Genomic DNA, 23,362 nt, shown 5'->3' on the forward strand with positions numbered 1-23,362 from the left:
TTGCCATAGGATAGCATTGGATTTTCATACACTCTTAAAAATAAAGGTGCTTAAAAGCTTCCTAAGCTTGATGTCATATCTTTCTTAAATTTGTATAATCTTAAAAAGATTTTTTACTACAAATAACCTTTTAGGTTACACATCAGATGGTTCTTCATGGAACCATTTAGACAAAAATGGTTCCTCTATGGCACCTCGAAGCATCTTTATTTTAAAGAGCGTATCAATCTAAAGTAAGTATGGAACAAGATTATGAAAAAACACCAGAGTAAGTTGTTTTCATTTAATTCTCTCTTTAACACAAAATAAAAATACAATAAACCAATTACAACAGAAAGTCAATAACATGTCTGGTTGAAGAAATAAAAAACATTTTCTTCGTGTGACTCGTGATGTGGCATGGAATTTATTTTTTGGTGTGTTTGACTGGCTTAAAGGAATAGTTCACCCAAAATTTAAAAATCTTTTACTCACCCTCATGTTGTTACAAACCTGTATGAGTTTCTTTAGTCTATTGAATACAACAGAAGATATTTTGATAAATGATGGTATGCACAGTTGACAGCACCCTTTGTTTCCATAGTATTCGTTGCACCTACTATGAAAGTCAATAGGTCAAATTTTCATTTTTGGGTGAACTTTCCCTTTAATAAATTTTTTAAATGGTTAACACAAAACATTGGGCAGGTTGAACATTCTATAACATGTGAAACATTTGAAAATAAATTACATTAAAAGCAACAACGAGATTATATAACACGGCTGCACTGTTTATTTCGACCTGTATACAACCTGAGAAAATTTTCACAAATGACGGACGCTGTTCGCAACGAAAACGCTTCAAGTCCAGTGCATGATCTTAATTTGGTTTAAAGCTGTATTTAAAAGTATTTCTCTAAAAACGAAATTTGACCTCGTCCAATTATATTTCAAATTCTATCTAGCCTATATGTAAAACATATTTCACATTAACACCTAATGCAAGTATGCAGGGATCTGTTTTTATCTAATCCCTGTAAAACGATCATGTTCAGTATGGCCAACCCAGAGACGTCTATCTGAACAATGTGGCCAGCGAAAACTAACCACTAATTCAGTGTAATTACAGCTTTCTCCATGCAAAGAGCACAGACCGCTAAAAACATACACAGGCTGACGGAGATAAAACCGTCTACAGGTTTGCAAGGAGTTATAAAGCTCAGCATTTGTGCTTTTGTGTCTTTTAATGCTAAGAGGAAAACACGTGTACATAATAGATGTGTGTTAGTGTGCTTGGAAAAGTAGATAGATATAAAAGTAGGGATGGCCATTTATATTATAAGGTGATAAAACATTCGCCCAGTAGTGCCTATTGTAAGCCATAAGGTTGCTCATCCTGTCAAAGCAACCTGTCAGTTTCTACTTGGTCTTAGTCAAAAACTAGTATGTAGGAAATCACTGCAATAGCCTTGTGTATTCATTCACAACAAAGGATGAAAGTTAAATCAATTTAGAAGAAAAAAGTTATAATAATAATAATAATTCTGACATACTGGCACACAATCTGCAAAACAAAAGTGTTAGCAAAAATACTGAATGTGTTTAACTTCAGATGTTTTTGTGTGACAGCTCAAGTCAAGGTGACTTTTAAAATGGGCCGGTTTTAGTATCCTGATTACAGCAGATTGAATCTTTATGGAGACGCCCAAGGACAGAGTAGCAATTTCGCAGCACAACTGTGGTATGTCAGCGTCCACAGAAATGCATTTTTTCTTCCTGCTTCTCAGTTCGAGCATGTTGGAACGCGTCTCGTTCTCCAAATTCGATTGTATGGCTTACTACAAAATGCAAGAATCAACTAATGAGGAAAGCGAAGGACGGCGATCGTAAATTTCGAATCATGCGTTTGAGCTTCAAGGCATGCATTATTTCTCTATGACCTCCTGTCAGCGACTCAAGACTTCAAGTCAATGGCCTCGCTGTCTTCATTGCCCCAGGGACTTCCGAGCGTGCCGAGCAGGTCATCGAATCTCTGTGTTTTGGTGCGTCGAGATCTCAAACACGTGACGCGGTCTCGTCACTCCTCGGCGCTTTTCAGAGAGGATTTCGTTACCCAATGCCGAGCTCTTTTACATCTGACCTCTGTGATGTCAGGCCAGGACAATCCATTGTTTTAGGGTTTGGCTGAAGGATTGAGAGGTTGATGGAGGCTGGATCGGGTTTCTTAAAGAACAAAAGGAAGGTGTCCACTTCAGCCAGGGGAAGGAAGCGAACAGGTCAAAAAAAAAAAAACGTAGATAAGGCTGAGAATAATGCGGTGAGGTAAACAGTCTCTTTGCTTACCCTCCATCCTCTATCAGTTTAGATTGGGGTAAGTTGTCATAGGGTAACACAGGGAGCGGGAAAAACGGAGAGGGATATTTATAAAGCGTTCATGCATCTGTGGATTTGTAAGTGGGCAACCCTGTAGGTGTTGTATAGGCAGTTTTTCCAGTTGCCTTGGTAGAGGGATTTTTGCAGATGAAAGACTGATAGGTGGCTGAAGGGTTGGTCTTCTTAGAAAGGGTTGATTCTGGGGAAGAGAAAGAAATGTTATCTAGTTTTCTTCTCCTGAATGGATTTCTTTAATCTGGCCACTCTTTGTCTACATTACAGTGTTGAACATTCTTAACAAGCCAAAGCCATTTAAGTGATTCACCGTACATAAAATCTACATATTTAAGATCTTTACATACAAGACTTTTGACTTGGTGTGCAGTGCTTGTACTGCTAACCAAGTTAGATCTTGATATCAATGATATCAAATACAACCCAACACGCACAAACCAGTAACATGCCCCATTTGCCATTTAAATAATTGAACGCCAAGAGTAAAATTGGCTCTTGTTGCAGAAAGCTTTCCACACCCAATAAACAGACGTGAAAACAAGTTTTCTCGAGCAGTACAACCGCTCCTTTGTTAGTCCGTGAGATTAAAGTACATTCAAAAGAAAGTCAAAAGATTATTTCTCTGTTAAAAGAAGTCAGACCTTAACCAGCACGCTGAGTCACTACCAAAACCAAAACAGATAACTGATAAACAGGCTTTTAAATGCTGAAATGTCATGTGGGTTACAGAGCAGCTGGGCTATGAAATCCATAAAGCACATGGGTAGGGTGAAAACAACATGAAATTTAAATATATTTGAAATATTGAAATACTTAAACTACAGAAAAACAGCTGCCGTATGGCACCAGACTTACCAGGTTACGTCACGCCGTCATGTCTTGCGTTAATACGGCGATGGGACGCTAAAAGAAGATTGGAGAAAAACACAACAGAGTCAGTGAGTGTAAAATCTGTGATTATTGAAATTGGAAGAGACATCACAACAAACTGAAGACAGATGTGATCATTTTGTGCATGAAGTAATACATGTATGAATGAATGAATTATAAAACTGAATGTGTAAACCACAAAAACCACATAAGACCAAACGCATAGTGTGTGAAAAAACAAGGTGGAGTCACCAGAAGCAAGCATGGGAACGATGGCTCCGTTCCAAAAACTAGCGAGATACCTTACCGCCTACAAAAGCAGCCGCGTCAAACTGAAACCTGACACTTGCAATGCAATACTGAAGCAATACAGAGCACACATTGGGTACAACAGTCAGTTTTTGGTTAGATTCAAACTCATTCAAACTATGAGATGCGGTGCATTAACTCGCCCTGATCGTAACATGCTGGATTTATAACATAAGCCAAAACGACAGAAAGGGATTGCGGCACAAAGCAATTTATCGGTTGGCAATGCATTCTGGGATTCATTGCAGTGTATTCTGGGATTGGCTTTTCCAAAAACTTCCAAAAATCATTTGCATTTGTTGCTGCACTAGCATGTAAATCCTGTGAATTATAAAATTAAGATGATTTATTGTACTTTGTATTTTTTGGTTTCAAACCACAATTACATTTCTAAACCAAATTTCTGCTGTAGCGCCAATCATTTCTGCACGATACATGCAATGACAAATAGGTAAAATGCTGAGAATTTCACTGATATGCACAACCGAAAGACCTAAGCTAAAGCAACAAAGCCAGTCATGCAACAGAAATCATCACATGGTTAAGAAAGTGAGACAAAGTGAGAAAGACGAAGACGTGTGCGAACACGACCAACATTCCAACAATATTCCCGAAAGATCTCAGCATTAATTCTACTTTTGATTCGTTCTTTAAAGTACAAAGTTAAATAATTATCAAAAATATAATTATATAGAGGATAATGTGTATGATTATATTTAATCTATGTCATTTTTGATTTCATAATAAAATGTATTAACAGGTGGCACTTTTGATAAACAAAATTGTTTTCAACATCTACTATCTAGCTGTTGTAGTTTAAAGTATATCAATAGTTCTCAAAACCAAAATATATGAAATTTGTGCCTTCATTTGTTCGACCACAAACTAATTTATACACTTCAAAAACATGCAGTACAAATTCAATAACTAATAATTTAGATCCAAACAATTGCATAAGAGGAAGTGAAGCAAAATGTTATCTTTGACAGACATCAAAAAACAAATGAAGGAGAGTTGGGCTTCAATCCCAGGATGCATCACAGGTGTACAACTCCACTTACAACTCTTATCTGGAAACGTACAGTAGAAGATCTGATAATGTTTGCTAGAAAGACTTTTTAATTTAAAATGTTGCTTTTCGACAATCAAAAAAAACAAAACAATCTCCGGATGTATCTTAAATCTAAGGAAAGGAAATGCGATGACTACTTGTGTGGAATAAATGAGGTCATTAATATGACACACCTATAACTGATGATTTGCATGTAGTGTGTTTGCATTTCTGTGAGTGTGTTAAAGGTAACTGTGCAAGCCACACTAGTTTCCTATCAAATAAACACATCTCTATGTTAGACTAAACAGATGGGCTGTGCATTTACATAAGCTCTGCCTTAAAGCTTTATTTTGCATTTCCAGTATTTCCTGTACTTTTCTAATATTGAATTAGCAGAAAAACAAAGACAACTACTGAAGCCCTTTATAAAGAGCTTAAACGCAATCTTCTGTATTTAAATTCTTATGAAAGTATTGTTATCTCATGGACCGCCTGCATGTAAACAAGACAAACCCTTACAATACTTAAGTACAGTATGTCAACCTTTTTTTCAAATTAAATGTACAGAATATTCTGTCCTTACAGTTTTTGCTTTAGTTTGTTTGTCTCTGTTACTCTGGTAGAAAATCCATCCTGTCACTTGTATTCAGTGAGGGGTGTAGATGGATGGGGTGTGGACTAACCGGGTTTGGCAAACAGACCCGACCACTTTGAGAGTTTGGCGGTAAAGAGTTGGAGGGAAGAAGAAGAAACTGGACAAGATGCGAAGTACTCTAAATCACTTAATGATCAAAACCACTAAAATATCTTAGACAGAAAGCATTCTTAAAGGAACAGTGTGAAATATTATCATATAAAGAAGGGTTAGATGAGTCATTTACAGGAATAAATAAATATTCTTAAATAAAGAAATTGATCTAATTAGTTTCAACATAATTAAAAAAATGAAAGTAAATTTTTTTTACACCACTGGCTGCTATATTTACTAGTTTTACAAGCATAAACTCTAAAATAAACTCTCTTTTTCTAATAACAAGACTTAATACATTGCGTTATTTTGCTTCTTAAGTTAATTATTAAGTAAATTAAGAGTTAAACATTTTAAGATATTTATTTTGGAAATCAAGACAAAAATACATTTATTTTTGGAATTGTAAAATTTTGCAATTCACAGACAAGACTGAACAATATCGCTACTATGACACAATCCTAAAGCAGTGGCGTTACGAAAGATCAAGCAACGTTTCCAGGCTTTACTTTGTGTTGCGGTCCACACCCCATAATAGTGAATCACAGTCAGAGAAATGAAATCAGGAAGTTGTGCATCATATCCTCTGATATTTATATGGGCTGTGTAAAGGTGCAGTGATTGGAAATGTTATGTCATGAACTAGGTCACTCATGCACATACTTGAGGTCAAAACGTGAAATGAAAAAATTATTTGCATGTGTAATACAGAACTAGGAATATTAAGTGGAACTTAAATGAAGAATAAACACATTGGGGCTGTTTCCCGGACAGGGCTTATCCTAGTCCCAGACTAAAATGCAGGTTTGAGCTGCTTAAATTCAAAAACAACTTATCCTGTTTAATTTTAACACATTTTATTAACATAAGATGCCTATTAATAAGGCCTAATCCTGGATTAACCTAAACCCTGTCTGGGAAACCACCCATAATATACGTGTTGGCATAAAACTACTTTAGTCTGATACAATACATGTTTGCATTAATATCATGGGCATGAGTAAAATGTTGAATATGTGTAGGGATACCAAAATGTAGGGATGCACCGATACCGATACTGGTATCGGGTATCGGCCTCGATACCATATTTTCTAAAGTACTCATACTCGTTAAAAGTCCCCCGATACCTGGAATCGATACCACGGTCTGAGAAATGTCTATGTTTGAGCGGCGTGTAAGGGGTTAATGCCTCTTGTGTTGCCTAAAGAGGCAGAGTTTACAACAAACTGGAAAACTAGTCCTTTGTTTTTTTGTTAAATTATTTGACTAAAGCTGTTACCTGTAAATTTAAATCATGTTTTTTTATTAAGTACTCGATATCGGCAAGTACCGAAATGCAAGTACTCGTACTCGTACTCGTACTCGTATTCCAAAAAAGTGGTATCGGTGCATCCCTACAAAAATGAGACACAAAACAAAACCTTCCACTGTGAAAATATTTTAACTGCCTTAAATACTGTAGTTAAACTGTCCGGCCTTGTAGGTTCTTCTTTAAATTTCGACTACATTATCTGATTAAGTTAAAGGAAAACATCACCGTTTTTCAATATTTTTCTATGTTCTCACCTCAACTTAGACACATTAATACATCCCTATCTTTTTTCAATGCGTGCACTTAATCTTTGTAAAGCGTGTTGTGAACTGTGTTAGCATTTAGCCTAGCCCCATTCGTTCCTTAGGATCCAAACAGGGATGAATTTGGAAGCCACCAAATACTTCCATGTTTTTCCTATTTATTTCCTAGTTAAATGAGTAGTTACACAAGTAAGTATGGTGGCACGAAATAACACTTTTGTTTGGATCCTAAGGAATGAATAGGGCTAGGCTAAATGCTAACACTTTCAAGTAGCGCTGTACAAAAAATAAAAGTGCACGCATTGAAAAAATATATTGATTTATTAATTTATCTAAGTTGAGGTAAAAACATAGTAAAATATTGAAAAACGGTGGTGTTTTCCTTTAAGCAATTTGATTGCTATAACTTAAACATTTAAGGCAGCTAAAAACTTTTTACAATGTAGTTCCACCTCAAAATTTCGTAGATCAAAAAGCAGATTTTTACTGAACAATTCAAGCCAGCGGTTTTGCAAAAATATGAGTTTCACATTTCAACATACTGTACGTATTCTGTCTTTAAAACCAAGAGGTCAAAGTGAGTTTTCTGTCGACACTATGCCACGAATGTCTAACTCGTATTGAACCCTGAACATTCCCTGACTGCTCCTGTGACGAATCACACCCGTACAAACAAAAGCAGAAATCGATTGCTTTAAACCACAGCAGTGAAGTGAAAGGTTGTTTGGACTCACTCTGTTGGTTTTTTCCTGCAACAACAAATACAACCGATGATAGCAGCAGCCAAGAGCACACCGATCACGATACCAGCGATGGCTCCCCCTGAAAGTCCATCAGTTGAGACACCGAGCTCTGCCAAACAGGAAATATTTACTTTACTATATAGATCTAAGGGCACTTTCACTACATATACTACAAAAGGTCATGGGTTTGATTACCAGGTAACACACCTTGAGGACACTTTGGATAAAAGCACCTGCCAAATGTATACTGTAAACTGAATACATCAATATGGAAACATATTCACTACCCTGGATGAATATGTAAATTAGTTTACATTTAGCAAACACTTTTATCCAAGGTACCTTTCAGTGCATTTAGGCTAAACATTATACATATAGCCTAGTCTTTGATCCCACCACCTTGGTGTCGCCAGTGCCATTCCCAACAGTTTACCCCAAAATCATCATTTACTCATGTTGTTACAAACCAGTTAAAAATGTTTTGTTTTGTTAGTGTTTACCTGTCACTGTGAGTTTATGCGTGGTGTTGAGGGTCAGTCCGGTAAGGGGATTACGAGCTACACAGGTATACGTGCCGCTGTCACTCATACTGGCCTTGGAGATGTTGTACCTCCCCAAGCTGATGTTCATGACCGTCTCATTGAGTTTCCATGTGTAAGTGCTGGGAGGAACAGATTCGGCATTACAGGACATCTCGGTGGCCTCATCAAACTTCACGTTGTGCTTTCCATCCACCTTCACGTTCTCTGGACCATCTGACAGCAGAGAGATCAAGTCCCGTCAGAGAGTCAATATTTACATTACAGTAACGCAAACAAACCAGCCGTAACAATACATTCAGAATGGTAACCAACTCCATTTGCAAATAAAAGAGGCCAACGTTTAGACAAGATAACAAAAGAGGTGACGGCACTGTTAGTTTCAAGCATCTAGTGTTTTTTTTGTCCTCAATGAAAGTGAAATACAGTAGTACACATGGTGAGGAAATCCCTGGTAATGAGAACACAGCTGATATTTAACTTACAAAGATGTTGAAGAGATGCTGAATTTTGGATCAGAGTGAATGGAAGAAAGTGGAAATTGGGCACAATATCTTAAGCTAATAACTTTCAGATCAAGGTTAAAGCTAAAAATGTAAACACAGTAAAGGAATAGTTCATCCCAGATTAAAAATTAACAAATATTTTCCTTGCCCTTGAGCCATCCTAGGTGTACATGACTTTCTTTCTTCAGCCGAATTGGCGTTATGTTACATAATATCCTGGTTTGTAAAGACACTGAATAGTGGATAATTGTTTGAACCCTATCCAATGTTGGTAGGCTAATATATGTTTTTTCAGCTAAACAACATATTTGTGAATATTTTGAGCATATTTAGCGATCGATAAGTCACATTTAACTCTAATGCAGTGTACAAACTAAACGCAAAGCATCGCATTCCTCACTCTAGGTTACTTACAAGATTTAACTTCACGCCATGCGAATTTTATGCGCGAGTTGAATATTTTCATTTTGCGCAGAAGAAACGATTGAAGTGAATATCGCATATTAGCGGCAATCGCCCACCCAATTCGCGTCTTTCCCATCGCCCCACATGAATATGCACCTTCGCATTGACTTTGTTTGTAAGCTACTTGCGTAAATAGTTAAATTAACTTCTGGTGTGTACGCAGCATAACTGTGCGTGCACACCGCCAATGCTGTGTTCACACCAAACGCAAAGCATCGCATACCTCGCTGTAGATTAATCGCAGGATTTAACTTCACGCCATGCGCATTTTACGCTTGAGTTTAATATTTTCAACTTGCGCAGAAGAAACGTTTGAAGTGAATATCGCGTATTTGTGCCAATTGCCCACCCAATTTGCATCTTTCAAATCGCTCCACACAAATTTGCATCTTCGCATTCACTTTGTATGTTAGTTACTTTCGCAAATAGTTGAATTCGCTTCTGGTGTGCACGCAGCATAACCGTGCGTGCACACGTCAATGCTATGTACACACCAAACGCAAAGCATCACATTCCTCGCTCTAGATTACTCGCAGGATTTAACTTCACATCATGCAAATTTTCCGCTCGAGTTGAATATTTTCAACTTCCGCGGAAGACACGTTTGAAGTGAAAATATTGCATATTCGCAGCAATTGGTCACCCAATTTGCGTCTTTCGCATCACCCGTAACGAATTTGCATTGACTTTGTATGTAAGCTATTTGTGTAAACAGTTGAATTTCACTTCTGGTGTGTATGTAGCATAACCGTGCGTGCACACCACCAATGCTGTATACACACCAAACGCAAAGCATCGCGTTCCACGCTCTAGATTACTCGCAGGATTTAACTTCACATCATGCGAATTCACTGCTTGAGTTGAATATTTTTTAACTTGCGCGGAAAACACGTTTGAAGTGAAAATATTGCATATTCGCAGCAATTGGCCACCCAATTTGCGTCTTTCGCATCGCCCCACATGAATTGGCATTGACTTTGTATGTAAACTATTTGCGTAAATAGTTGAATTCACTTCTGGTGTGTATGTAGCATAACCGTGCGTGCACACCACCAATGCTGTGTACACACCAAACGCAAAGCATCACGTTCCTCGCTCTAGATTACTCGCAGGATTTAACTTCACGCCATGCAAATTTTTCGCTTAAGTAACATCATCGCTATGTGTTGCTAGTCTCTTTAAATGAGTTTGTTTGGAGGCGTTACATCATTTGCATAAAGTCACTCATCATTTGCATAAAATCACTCATCATTTGCATAAAGTCACTGGTCATTTGCATAAAGTCACTCATCATTTGCATAAAGTCACTCATCATTTGCATAAAGTCACTGGTCATTTACATAAAGTCACTCATCATTTGCATAAAGTTGAACTATTCTCAACTTTGTTGTGTAACTGGACACGCCCATTTCCTGTCACTAATGGTCTCTATTGCTGGTGTGGCCGGAAAATGCCAAGTCACTCGACTTTTGTATAAAGTTGAACTGTTCTCAATTTTGTTATGTAAATGGACACACCCACTTCCTGTCGCCATAAATCATCATGCTTTCCTTGAAATAAATAAGATTGCATTGCTCCACCATTGCTAGCCGCTGGCGGTGTCCATGCAGCTTAAGTTTGTATAATGAGCAAACTATGGGCAAATGTTTAATCTGGGGTGAACTATTTCATTAATAATATGGTATGCAGATAATAAAATTTACTTGAATGTCGCAATAATCTTTATAATTGCAGTATGCAAAGTATCAGCTGAAGAAAACATCAAACAAACAAACATTGCATTTCCAAAATGGTGGAAGCATATTGTTAAGTGCAGCACATGTGGAAAATAAACATAACTCTCTTAGACACTTACAGTTGACCACCAGCTTATATTTGCCCGTGTCGCTGTTCACTTTGTTTGTCAGCTTGCACTTGTATTCACCAGCATCTGATTTACGAACTTTAAGAACGGTTAAATATCGCTTGTCTGATGAGAGAATGACATTACTGTCAGGAACCACAGGTTTTTCATCCTTATACCACTCCACGCTGTCAGCTTTGCCAGCAGCCGCCGTGCAGGTGAGGTTGACCGTGCTGTTACCGGCGATGAGAGGTGTGGTGGGGTTGATACTGATAGTTACTCCACTAATCGGCTCTACCGAAACAAAAAAAGAAGACACATAATCATTTAAGCAATGATGACAGCACATTGTAATATCCTCTGGTGAGGTTAATTTTGAAATGGCACTCATATTGCAAACAAAATGTCAAGTTTTGGCTCATATTACGGATTAAAATTGATGCATGGAAACGAGTTTGACCTTACACAAGTGTATGAACTAATTCACAAAGATTTTCATGTCTATGACATCCAATTTGTGTAATCTTTTGAGGTCCTTCATTGCTTGTTTCTGCATGTTCGAGTTTAAGCTGCAGAGTGAACCAGACTTCATGTCGATCGTCAAAAGTCTGGCAATGCGAGACCACGGCGATAATCTCTCATCGCTCACAACTTCACTCACCGCAGAGTCTCTTTCGGTCTGTTATTTGTACAGACATCATTACTGTGGAATGCACCGGCATGAATCAGAGTTCAAACTGTTCCTATTAAGCCGCATTCACCGAATACCTGTAAAGCTGTCGACATGCACACCTTCCTTCTCATCGCCTGCGTTTTGAGTTTCATGCATGATGCAACGAAACTGTCGCAAAAATAATTCACAGAATTTATGTCCAGACAAACTCAAGTCGCCTTCGGCTCTGTTGCTTTTGAATGAAAAGCATTTCTACCCCGAGATAACTCTTTATATTTTCATTAAAGCCGTTAGGGCGTTTTTGCATGAATGGTTTTGCATTAAAAATTCATACAAAATCAATGACACGAAAATGCATTACAGTTTAAGACATACTTTAGCCGTACAGACCTTCCACCCAGCACAGAAGGATCAATCAAAGCAAAAGTCTGCATTTCAAGAAGTGAAACATATACCTTCCCAACACGAGCGTGACTTTGAATCTTTCTTCAACGTGTCGGTTTTGCACACCGCAAAAATAATAATACCTCAGGGGAGGACAAAGCCACACAGCCTGAGACCACAGGTTTTTAAAAAACTTAGCACAACATGCATGAAATGTCTACCAACTGCCACAGCAGTAACAAACCTGAGAGCAAAGCAGAGAAACAGGTTTCTGTTCAACAGTCTTCTTATAACAGGAAACCATTTTGAATAATGGATACACACATACGGGATCATTTTAAGAACATTTCTTTTTAAGAAATCAAGTCTCTTTTAGTTTTCAGTTTCGTTCGGTTGTGGAAGATAAACCTCGAGTGTTATGATATACTTTTTTAATCCTTATCTTTGCCCTTGGCGATGAAGAAACCATGGCCGAGCGTGTCTATCTCTGTACTGCTTCACTGGTAATCAAAAGATCTCAACGGATGTCTCTACTTATCTACATTCATAAAAATAAAGGTTCCTAAAAGGTGGTTAGTAAGGACCCCTCACAACCCTCCATTAAGTTTTATTCTTGCTTATGGTTCCCTAAAAGTCAGATATTAAATGTGTTTGAAGTTTGTCACACCACAGAAAAATGTATTATTAACCACCAAACCAAATTTTGTTATCAAAATCTTGAAGAAATAGGCTGCATTCTATGGCCTCAAGCGGTGGGGGCGTGTCCACTGGCGTGCTGAAACCACGCCCACTCACGGAAAGCCTTCTCTCTTAACTTTCTAATATCGCTACAACCTGAATAAAGGCTGTTTCTCAATATGCGTTCTTCAGCGATCTTGCGTCCTTGTGTCCTCGCTCTACGTCATCATTAACCGGCGACGTTCAATTCCAATTCTTAAGAACGCAAGTACAGAAGATGCCTGAAAATAGCCAGATGTGTTCTTGATATCGAGGATGCATCGAGTGCATACTTGCGCGCTGAAATCTGGGGAGGTCACGTGACCAACAGGAAGATCACACACACACATCTCAATTCTCACAAGTGCGTTCTGTGTTCTCGCGACCTTCTGAGTTCGTTCTTCCAAGGTCGCCTGGCAAGACCAGTCTCCACGAGAACGCGAGTCCGTTCTTTGCGTTCTTAGAATTGAGAAACAGCCAGATGCTCGCGATTGTGTTAGGGGCGGGGCCATGAGCAGTGGCTCTAGTTTAATGCGTAATCGAGTCACCATTTTGGGCCAATCAGCAATACATTTCTAACATTAATAATGTGTTTAGAAAAATTTTCATGATTTTACATACCAGGTTCTTTAGATTTTGAATTTTGCATACTTTACTATACACACCTTGTAAAACTTACAGCACAGGTGACCCTGGACCATAAAACCAATTTTTTTTTAAATTGAGGTTTAAACATAATCTGTAAACTGATAATAAGATCTCTATTGATGTATGGTCTGTTTATGATAGGACAATATTTGGCCGAGATACAACTATTGAAAAATTTGAGATAATCTCTTTAAAGTCATCCAAATGAAGTCCTTAGCAACACATTTTACTAATTATAATACATTTTTAAATATCTACGGTAGGAAATTTACAAAATATCTTCATGAAACATGATCTTTACTTAATATCCTTATGCAGGGGTCTCCAACCTTTTTTGACCAAGGGCTACCACTAGGGATGCACCGATATGGAAATTTTGGCCGATACCGATAACTCTTTATATTTGGCGGCCGATAACGGATATATATAGGCCGATAAATATTCATATAAATTTCACAATGAAAAACTCCCAGACCGCGGACATCTTGTCTTTGCGCTAGACTAGCATACTCTTCTTGAGCCCGCAACACATGTCATCTTCGTGCTATGTCACAGAAAGCACCAATCAAAACTCCACATGGCCAGCAATGAGCAAGTGAAGTGGTTCAACAAACCGAAATAATCCATCATTTATCGGCCTAATTTTGCTATCAGACCGATAACCGATAATATTAAAAATAAGCAGTTATCGGCCGATAACGATATGTCGGCTGAAATATCGTGCATCCCTAGCTACCACAATGGATAAAACAATCTGGAGGGCTACTTTTTTATATAGTCTTATATATAAGAAGCCAAGCTAATATAAAAATATGTAACAAATAAATATTCAAATTTAGGCTATTAATAAAATGTGCTCTGGTGGGCAGCCTTGTGCCCGTGGGCACCATGTTGGAGACCACTGTCCTAATGATTTTTCCATAAAAAATCAATAATTTTGACCCATACAATGTATTTTTGGCTTTTGCTACAAATATACTCATGCAACTTATGACTGGTTTTGTGGTCCAGGGTCTCTTATAAGACCTGAAACCTATTGTATTGAGCACAAAGACATTAAGCATCCAACTCACCCACAACAGTTATCGTATAGACCTGCGACGCAATATAGCGCAATGTCTTCGGATTGGAAGCCACGCAGGTGTAGTTGCCATTGTGTTTTTCTTCTAAATTGGTGATAGTCGTGCTGGCCTGCTTGGAGATCTCCGCCCCATTGAACATCAGCTGAAGCTGGGCAGGAGGGTCAGACTTGGCCGAACACGCAAATGTTATATTGGAGCCTTTCTTTAGGAAAGTATCGGTTGGAGTCTGAGACAAAGCGATGTTTTCAGGACCATCTGGATGCGGGGAAGAAAGATGATGTTAAGAGGAGATTGCTATTTATTGATATTCAGACACCATCCAGACTTCCTTATAATCATTAAGCTCGGTTAACATTCGAATGTAAGACATGTTGTCCCATTTTTAAATTGTTTCCAGGGGACACACTGATCTGCACATTTTGCATGTCTCCCTTATCTAACACACCTGATTCAGATCATTAAGTGAGAGATCCATGAACAGAACTGGGTGTGTCATTTAAGGGAGTCATACAGTATTAAGTATGCAGAGCAGTGGGTCCCATGGGACAAGATTGAAAACCACTGCCATAAAGCATACTTTCGGCTGACACAAACTAAATGTTTGGCACTTGAAATCTAAAAAGATGATTCATGTTTTGCCAACATTACAGACATGCTAAAGTAGGCAATTTGATTTAGAGGGCATGAAAACATCATGTCACTTTTTACAACCAATACCAGCACTGATCTAATAACACAACACCAGCGATGGATACGGCATTTGAGCAACTCTTAAAGGAAAACACCACTGTTTTTCAATATTTTACTATGTTCTTACCTCAATTTAGATTTATTGATACATACTTATCTTTTTTCAATGCGTGCACTTTTAATCTTTATACAGCTCTTCTTGAATGTATAGCATTTAACCTAGCCCAAATCTTTTTTATGGCTCCAAACAAAAGTTTTATTTTGTCCCACCATACTTACTCATGCAACAGTCTTTAAATAGGGAAAACATGGAAGTGTTTGGTGGCTTTTAAATTCATCCCTGTTTGGATCCTAATGAATGAATGGGGCTAGGCTAAATGCTAACACATTCACAACACGCTTTACAAAGATTAAGCGCACGCATTGAAAAAAGATAGGGATGTATTAATTCGTCTAAGTTGAAGTAAGAACATAGTAAAATATTGAAAAAAGGTGGTGTTTTCCTTTAACTGTCTGTTATAACGTCATTATAACACACTACCTGCCTGCTTTCGTTGGAAATGCTAAAAAGTTTTTCTTTCACTTTAAAAAACAAGAACAACAAGAAATACACAGGAATCTGGTTGCAGGAACTCTAAATTCCAATGCACTATTTTTTATCAAATATATCCTCCATTTTATCAAGATTATGCAAATGTTTTATTTACAGTAGGATGTATCTAAAAGACACAAAAGCTTTCACAGGGACAGCACCCTTTAAAAAGGTCCTAATATGTACCATTAAGGTACCATTTTAGGTACAAATGTGTACTTTTCGAAATGGTAATGTCCCAGTTTGGTAGCTTTATTTTTGAGAGCGTGCTTGTTCATGAGAACCACTTGATTTTGTTACAGCTCCAAAAGAGTTAAAGGGATACTCCAGCCAAATATCAAAATTACCCCATCATTTACTCACCCTCAAGCAATCCGAGATACACATCCATCATCTTTCAGACGAACACATTTGGAGTTATTTTAGTAAATGTCTTGCTCTCCCAAGATTTATAATGGTAGAAAACAGGAATCAGGAAACAACTTCTGACTTTCAACTCTCACAATGTGCATTCATCCTTCAAAGATGTAATCCACATGGCTCCAAAGGGTTAATATGCAAGTAGTCGATGCGATATTCATATCGCGTGAGACTAAGATAGGAAGCTAGTTATTATAAAGTGTAAAATATGGATATTTTTCCTACAAATTACCCTCAGAAGACCTTATTAACCCATTGTGTATTACTTCTATGAAGGATGAATGCACATTTTTGGGCTTTAAATTCTAAAGTTGTTCTCTGATCCTCGTTTTCTACCATTACGAGCTTGAAAAAGCAAGGAACTTTACTAAAATAACGTCTGAAAAATGATGGACATGTATCTCAGATTGCTTGAGGGTGAGTAAATCATAGGGTTATTTTTGATATTTGGCTAAAGTATCACTTTAATATAAGCTTGATATTAAGCAGTGCCCGAAATAGTCCTCTGCCACTTAAAGTTACTAAGGGAACTATTTTCGGCTGCTGCGTAATATCATTGCGCCTGCTGCATCCAAGTTACGGCAGCAAAGTCCTTGATTATTACGCCAAAATGAGAATATAGTCCTAGCCATATCTGCCTAGAAAATCACAACTTTTATTTTTTTGTCGGTCTTAGTACACAATGTCACTACAGAAGAGTCAAATTTTAAATAGTAAAAATATTGAAACTCTTTGGTTATTTTTAACGCAATGCTAATGGTCTAATCAGATTCAATAGATTATGCTAAGCTATGCTAAAAGTGGTACGGCCAGACCCGGACATCAGCTGAATGGATTCCAAAACGGTAAAAATCTAATGTTTAACACTAGGGGAGCTGGAAAATTAGCATATTTTTAAAAAGTGGAGTGTCCCTTTAACGTTTAAGCTTAGAGTCAAGGTTACATTTAGGATAAATGTACGTACTGCATGCCTCAACCATGCACTTGCAATAGAGCCTACAGAAAGGTTCAGGTGGTAATGTAAACATGCACACCCACAAACGCACACTATTTTAAGACATTACCCTCTTCCTGTATAGTGTTCACAGGCGCAGTCACCATATTTTATCTAATCTCAGCTCGCATTCTTTCCTGCACCTGCAGCCGAACCTGTCTGAACTAGACGGTGACTTTAACCACCGCTGTCATGTTTGCTTTCTAGTGTCCACCATCTGCAGGGACCTAGACTGTAAACGGTGCCGCTGCAGGGTTCTTCAAAGCGGTGTTGTTTAATACATAAACTTTATTGCAAGTTTAGAATTAACAGATCGTAAAAGTGCATTTTTATGTGCAGAGGTGCATGCATAAGAGCAGACAAACAATGTCTATTGCTAATCCATCCACAGTTTCTCTTTTAAAAACATGTTATTGTACAACAGCAGCATACAGGTTTAAAACATAAATAAATGTAAATGTGTGTATTTGAGGATACTTACAACTGACAGTCATATTGAAAGGAGCACTTTTCCCGGACTCCAATGCATTTTCCGCTATGCAGTAGATCGGTCCAACCAGATCCGTACGGTAAACTCCGGTAACCGTCAGTACGTTTTTAACGACTGTGACGTGCGTGCCATCTGCCACCAAGGAACCCGAACCGTTTATCCATTTGTAAGTGTAAGAGCCTTTGGCAGTGCATGTGAGAACCATGGTGCTGTTGAATTCGACAGCATCAGGAAGATTGGACGTAATCTTGACATCAGTTACGGGCTCTGGGGAGAAGAAAACCTTGGATTGTGACTACTTTAAAACTTATGTTCATTCATAATTTATTTTTTGCTCATTGGACCACTTTCCTAAGCATTATCCAATCAGAATAGTCAAGGGGACGATGCTAATGGCTCATGTTTTGGACCTTGTGGGAATTAACCTGCAACCTACTGAGTATTAACCCCTTAAAGTGCACCAGCATGATACGCTTATGTCATATAATGCATGAGTCAAGTAGATTGCATGTTGCATGGATAATCAATTAGAAATTATCTAATCTCTCCCGAACAGGGATTATCTTAAACCAGGACTTGGCTTTAGTTTAATTAGGAAATATAACCAGCTTTAAAACATTACTTGTGTGCATTTTGAGGCAAAACGAAGGGCACTGATGTATTTTAAAATATGTTTTCAGTTGGACAGCTATTACATTTATTTTAGTCTAGGACTAGTCTAATCCCTCTCCGGGAAACCGCCCCTTACAGAAAGAAACTCCCATTAGATTATATTTAAGTTTTACTCAGTCATCTAAAATTACTCATCATCACTAACTATCTACTAAGGTGGATTCAACCGTGTCATCCATCCATCCTCTTAAACCCACAGCACGTGCCGCTCCCTAAACCTGCCCCACCCTTTTTTTGGGGGGACAGGGGCTTTAACATGGAAATGAGTTTTAAGTGGCAAATTAAATGTTTAACTTATAGAGTTAAATAATTTTCTGACTTTTAATCTTCCTGGTTGAAAAAAAATCTGATGGAAACGACAGAACAGAAGATTGAGCATTGAATTGGATGAGCAAAGATATTCTGACCCAGCATTGGGTCAAAAAAGGACAAACCCAACCCAATTTAACCTATGTTTGAAAAATTCTGGGTTGTTTTTATTGTTATGGGTTAATTTAATTGAACCCATCGGCTTCAATACAAAATATCTACAAATGAATCATCTTGAAATCTTGGACCATTCTTGTGCTTTTGACTAATGCAATGTAAAGCCAACACTTCAGATTAACAAATAAAACTTTTACAACTACTGTACAGTAGCTTGAATACAGCACTGTTCAATACATCAGACTGAGTAAATTTAAATGTACACATTTAGCAGACGCTTTATCCAAAACAACTTATAATGCATTCAAGATTGTGTGTCTTTGCTGGGAATCAAACTATTGTTAATGCAAAGCTCTTGGAGAAATGCTGGTTGATGATTTAACCAAAAGCGTAGATTTGGTATAAACGGTGAGGGGTTAACTGTACATAGGTTTTTTATTATTTTAATTATTAGGTGGGGGTTATCCACACCCTCCATCCGAAGGTAGGCCAACGCCCCTGGATTTTTTTGTGTAGCAACCTCTTAAAAACTGTTGGTTATAAACTTTCCTTCCAACAAACTAATGCTATCTTTGCTAAAACTCAAACTCAAACTACAACCCCAGTTGTGTAGCTCAATTTCTAAAATTACTGTATATTCACTGTAAGTCTCTTTGGGTCACCACTTTCAGTTTGTCTGTGAGGGATTCGAACCCACAACCTAGTTCCAACCCCCAAGTTTTTAAGTTGTAAAAAGGTAAAGGCACTTACCCAAAACCTCGAGAGAGATCTGTTCAGATACTGATTTAACCTCGTCATTGACCACAGCTAGAATATAATCCCCTGCATCCGCCATCACCAGATTTTTGATCTGGAGCGCGCACGTCGATTTATTATACGCGATCCGGTTCACGTATTGTGGATCGATGGTTTCCGCGTTCTTTGTCGGGGCGACCGTGATAATCGGTGTAATTTTCCCCTTGACATCAAAGCTCCACGTTATGGTTAAAAAAGACGATGGCGAGGTGATAGTGGTTGGAAAGGTCACGTTTTTACCAACAACCCCGTTTGCTGTAGTGCTCAGTAGCATGTTGCCATCACAACAGCATCCTATGGGAATGAAATAAAGCACAGGTGGACATAAGAACACAAACAGACGATAAACATGATGCATAATTGCATATATGTTAACGTTGAGAAAATATAATAGAAACTCCGTGTGTATATTGGTCCCATCCACCACACCTCACCAATACCCAACACGTTAACAGTAAATAGACCATTATTATAGTTTTCATTAAAACCAATTATCTATTATAACCATTAAATCAAAAGTTATCCATTAAGACGAATGCTTCAAATGGAAACTTAAGTCGTTATAAAAAATACAATTATAATTCATGTAGCCTAACCAATGAAATCCATCAACTAATTTCCCTATGGAATGATGTGTTTGGTAACTTACCAAAAATGGCCAAAAATAGCAAATGCAGCCGTAATAGCGATTGATAGCGATCCATTGGGAGAGATGTAAATTCCCGCAGCGACAGAAAAGAATGGTGTGAACATACGGTGTAAGAACTTGACAAACTTAACCCGGACACACCCAACCAGCACCATCTTACCCCGCCCAGATCACAACCTGTCCGTGACGTCATGCCCCCGGGTGGTCTGGTATCGGACCCGCATCCGTAGACGTGCGTTCATCAACACAGCGCCAAATGCAGAGACATTAAAATGCGCACATTTATGCTTAGCATAATAAAAAGTGACATTCAAACAAATAATGAAAGACGTTTGCAGAATCGAGAGATTAACAAGACTGATAAAACAATACATCAGATGCAATATTATAACTTTTATCGATTGTAAATTGCGTAGAGGTCGATTGCAATAGCCATCATTGTGAATAAGGGGTATCGGTTTAGTGACAAGTCGACGGGGTTCACAGTGATGTGGGCATTAACCGGTCCTGTAGTCTTTTTTTGGCTTCTACTGACTCCTAGTGTTAAAAAGTAAAGATGCTATAAGCTTAAATAATTACAATTAAATACATAAAAAACATATGTTAATTTGTCTAGTTGAAAATCAAAGGATGATTATTTTTCTGTAACAAACATCACAAACAATATTTAAATCTTTCTATTCAATATTGGACAAAGGGGATTTGTAGCTACTACTTTTTACAAAATTGATGTTCTCATAAATAGTTGTGGCTTGCTTAGCTTTTCAAAATCACCTGATATGGACACAGATAACTGAAATGTATGGGGATTTAGGGGATAAATGTTTGCACTTCTCACAGTCCTTAAGCAGAACAATGCAGCTGTCAGTTGGAGTCTATTCAAACAATCCCCACAAACAATGACCTGAAGATAACATTTTCCCCCATATGTATAGTTTTAATGTACGTTTACCCCTAGTTAATAGCCAGCCAGATGTGTTACCTATGTGAATCGAGCACATTGACTTGTTTTGACATGTTTTCTTACCTGCTGGTACATACAAGCCTCAAATGAGTCATCTCCCCTTTAGGGACAGAAAATATGTAAATAAACATTTATTGGCCTGCTTTAAAGTCTGGTGGTTATCAAAGATACAGACAAAAATCTTGACAACCAAACATTATTTTGGTACACAACTTATTAGCTTTGCACAATCAAGTTTTGCAAATAACTTCCTTATTCCTCGGTTTGGTGCGTAAACATTGGCAAGCGGTTTAAGGGCTGCTATAAAGCATCCTCCTTTGACCCTTTACAAGCAATAGCAAACCACTTATAAACAGACATGATGTGTTTATATCAGAGCATCTCTTTCAGTTAGCTGTTTTGTCTGAAATGGCACCACTAGGACAAAAAGGGATTGCAAAACTAAGTTCTGGTTTTGTTGTTTTGTTCTACACACTTTCAGATTTTATTTTTCTCAAAAAATAGCCCCTAGCTGTCACTGGGGCAGTACCCATTCAAAAAGTACACTCAAAGAGTTCATATTAGCACATCACAGGAACCTATTGGTACCAGATGTATACATAGCTGTATGTTACATCAACTGTATAGCACCTTTTTAATTCTCTAAGCCAGTGTTGTTCAGTTTTTCACATCAGCTTACAATTCGTTTCTGTTCTGTTCACCCATGTATAAGAGCTAAATGCTTTGGTAACACTTTATAATACAGTTGTATTAGTAAACATAAGGGTGGTCCTTATTTTTCAACTTTAAAAGTTCATGCAAAAATTTGTGATTTCGTAAATATGCTAAGGTACTGAGCAACCTCTAGATATTATAAAAACAATTCAAAATTTTGATATCCCCGATATCATTTTTTTTTTTTAAATTGATATCCGATTCCTAACACATTTAGGGGGTGAGAGCTGAACATTTAAAAAAATATGACCCGTTATAAGGACCACCCTAAACATTAGTAAATGCATAAACAATATAGTTTTTTTTTAACTTGTATTATTTCTTGTTAATGTTAGTTAATCTCATTACAGTTATTCATGTGAGTTCATGACGCATTTATTAATGTTAAAAGTTAAGGCTTGATTTTATAATTGTATTAGTGAATGCCGAAATTAACATGAACTAAGATTAATAAATGCTATAGAAGTATTGTTCATTGTTAAATCATGTAAGCTAACACGGTAACTAATTACCATTGTAAAGTGCTTCCAATGCTTTTAAAGAGCACATATTGTCCGATTCACGATTTTAAATTTCCTTTGGGTTGTAAGTGTGTATTACATGTTAACGATTAGGGATGCACCGATACCACTTTTTTGGAATACGAGTACGAGTACTTGCATTTCAGTACTTGCCGATACCGATACGGAGTACTTAATAAAAAATCATGATTTAAATTTACAGGTAACAGCTTTAGTCATATAATTTAACAAAAAAAACAAAGGACTAGTTTTCCAGTTTGTTGCAAACTCTGCCTCTTTGGACAACACGAGGCATTAACCCCTTACACGCCGCTCAAACATAGACATTTCTCAGACCGTGGTATCGATTCCAGGTATTGGGGGACTTTTAACGAGTACGAGTACTTTTGAAAATGTGGTATCGAGGCCGATACCTGATACCAGTATCGGTATCGGTGCATCCCTATTAACGATATGCAAAAGATAAAAAAAACTAAGTAAACGATGACGTGAGTTATCGTCTCCAACAGGGTAAGGAGCGTGACATTTACGGCTGATGTCAGTGGTATTCAGGCCAATAACAACATACAGATTAGCTGGCCAATCATGGACACAACGCTTTTCAAATCCGTGCGTTTCAGGAAGAGAGTGAATTCTGGAGCTACAAAAATGTACAGTATGTGGAAAATAATGTTTTTTATAAATCATAAACCACATAAAACACATTGTATTTACCCAAATACACAAAATAACATTGTTTTAGCAATGAAACAGGTGCACTTTAGACCTGAGGGAAATTTGTTTTCTTTCAACCACTAGAGGGCATTGCTGTACAGCTTATTATCTTTAGTTGGTTTCTATGTACAACTGTAACTGCACTAAAGCTTGACATTTTAGTCATTAAAAAAAAACACACACACACACACATGCCTT

At 37.6% G+C, this 23,362-nt stretch overlaps 1 protein-coding gene across 1 annotated transcript; it reads right to left on the reverse strand.

Moving 5' to 3' along the window:
• Positions 1-269: 269 nt before the first annotated feature.
• LOC135775856 (cell adhesion molecule CEACAM5) lies at positions 270-20,724 on the reverse strand. The gene is made up of 9 exons (XM_065286407.2): positions 20,252-20,724; positions 19,558-19,896; positions 17,701-17,976; positions 14,515-14,778; positions 11,032-11,313; positions 8,167-8,421; positions 7,658-7,775; positions 3,223-3,270; positions 270-2,551 (listed from the first exon to the last, which is right to left on the reverse strand). Exons 1-8 carry the CDS (start codon positions 20,442-20,444, stop codon positions 3,252-3,254), a joined length of 1,746 nt encoding a protein of 581 aa, XP_065142479.1. The 5' UTR covers positions 20,445-20,724; the 3' UTR covers positions 270-2,551; positions 3,223-3,251.
• Positions 20,725-23,362: the final 2,638 nt, after the last annotated feature.

The sequence above is a fragment of the Paramisgurnus dabryanus genome, chromosome 19, assembly GCF_030506205.2.
Source record: "Paramisgurnus dabryanus chromosome 19, PD_genome_1.1, whole genome shotgun sequence".
Classification (NCBI taxonomy): domain Eukaryota; kingdom Metazoa; phylum Chordata; class Actinopteri; order Cypriniformes; family Cobitidae; genus Paramisgurnus; species Paramisgurnus dabryanus.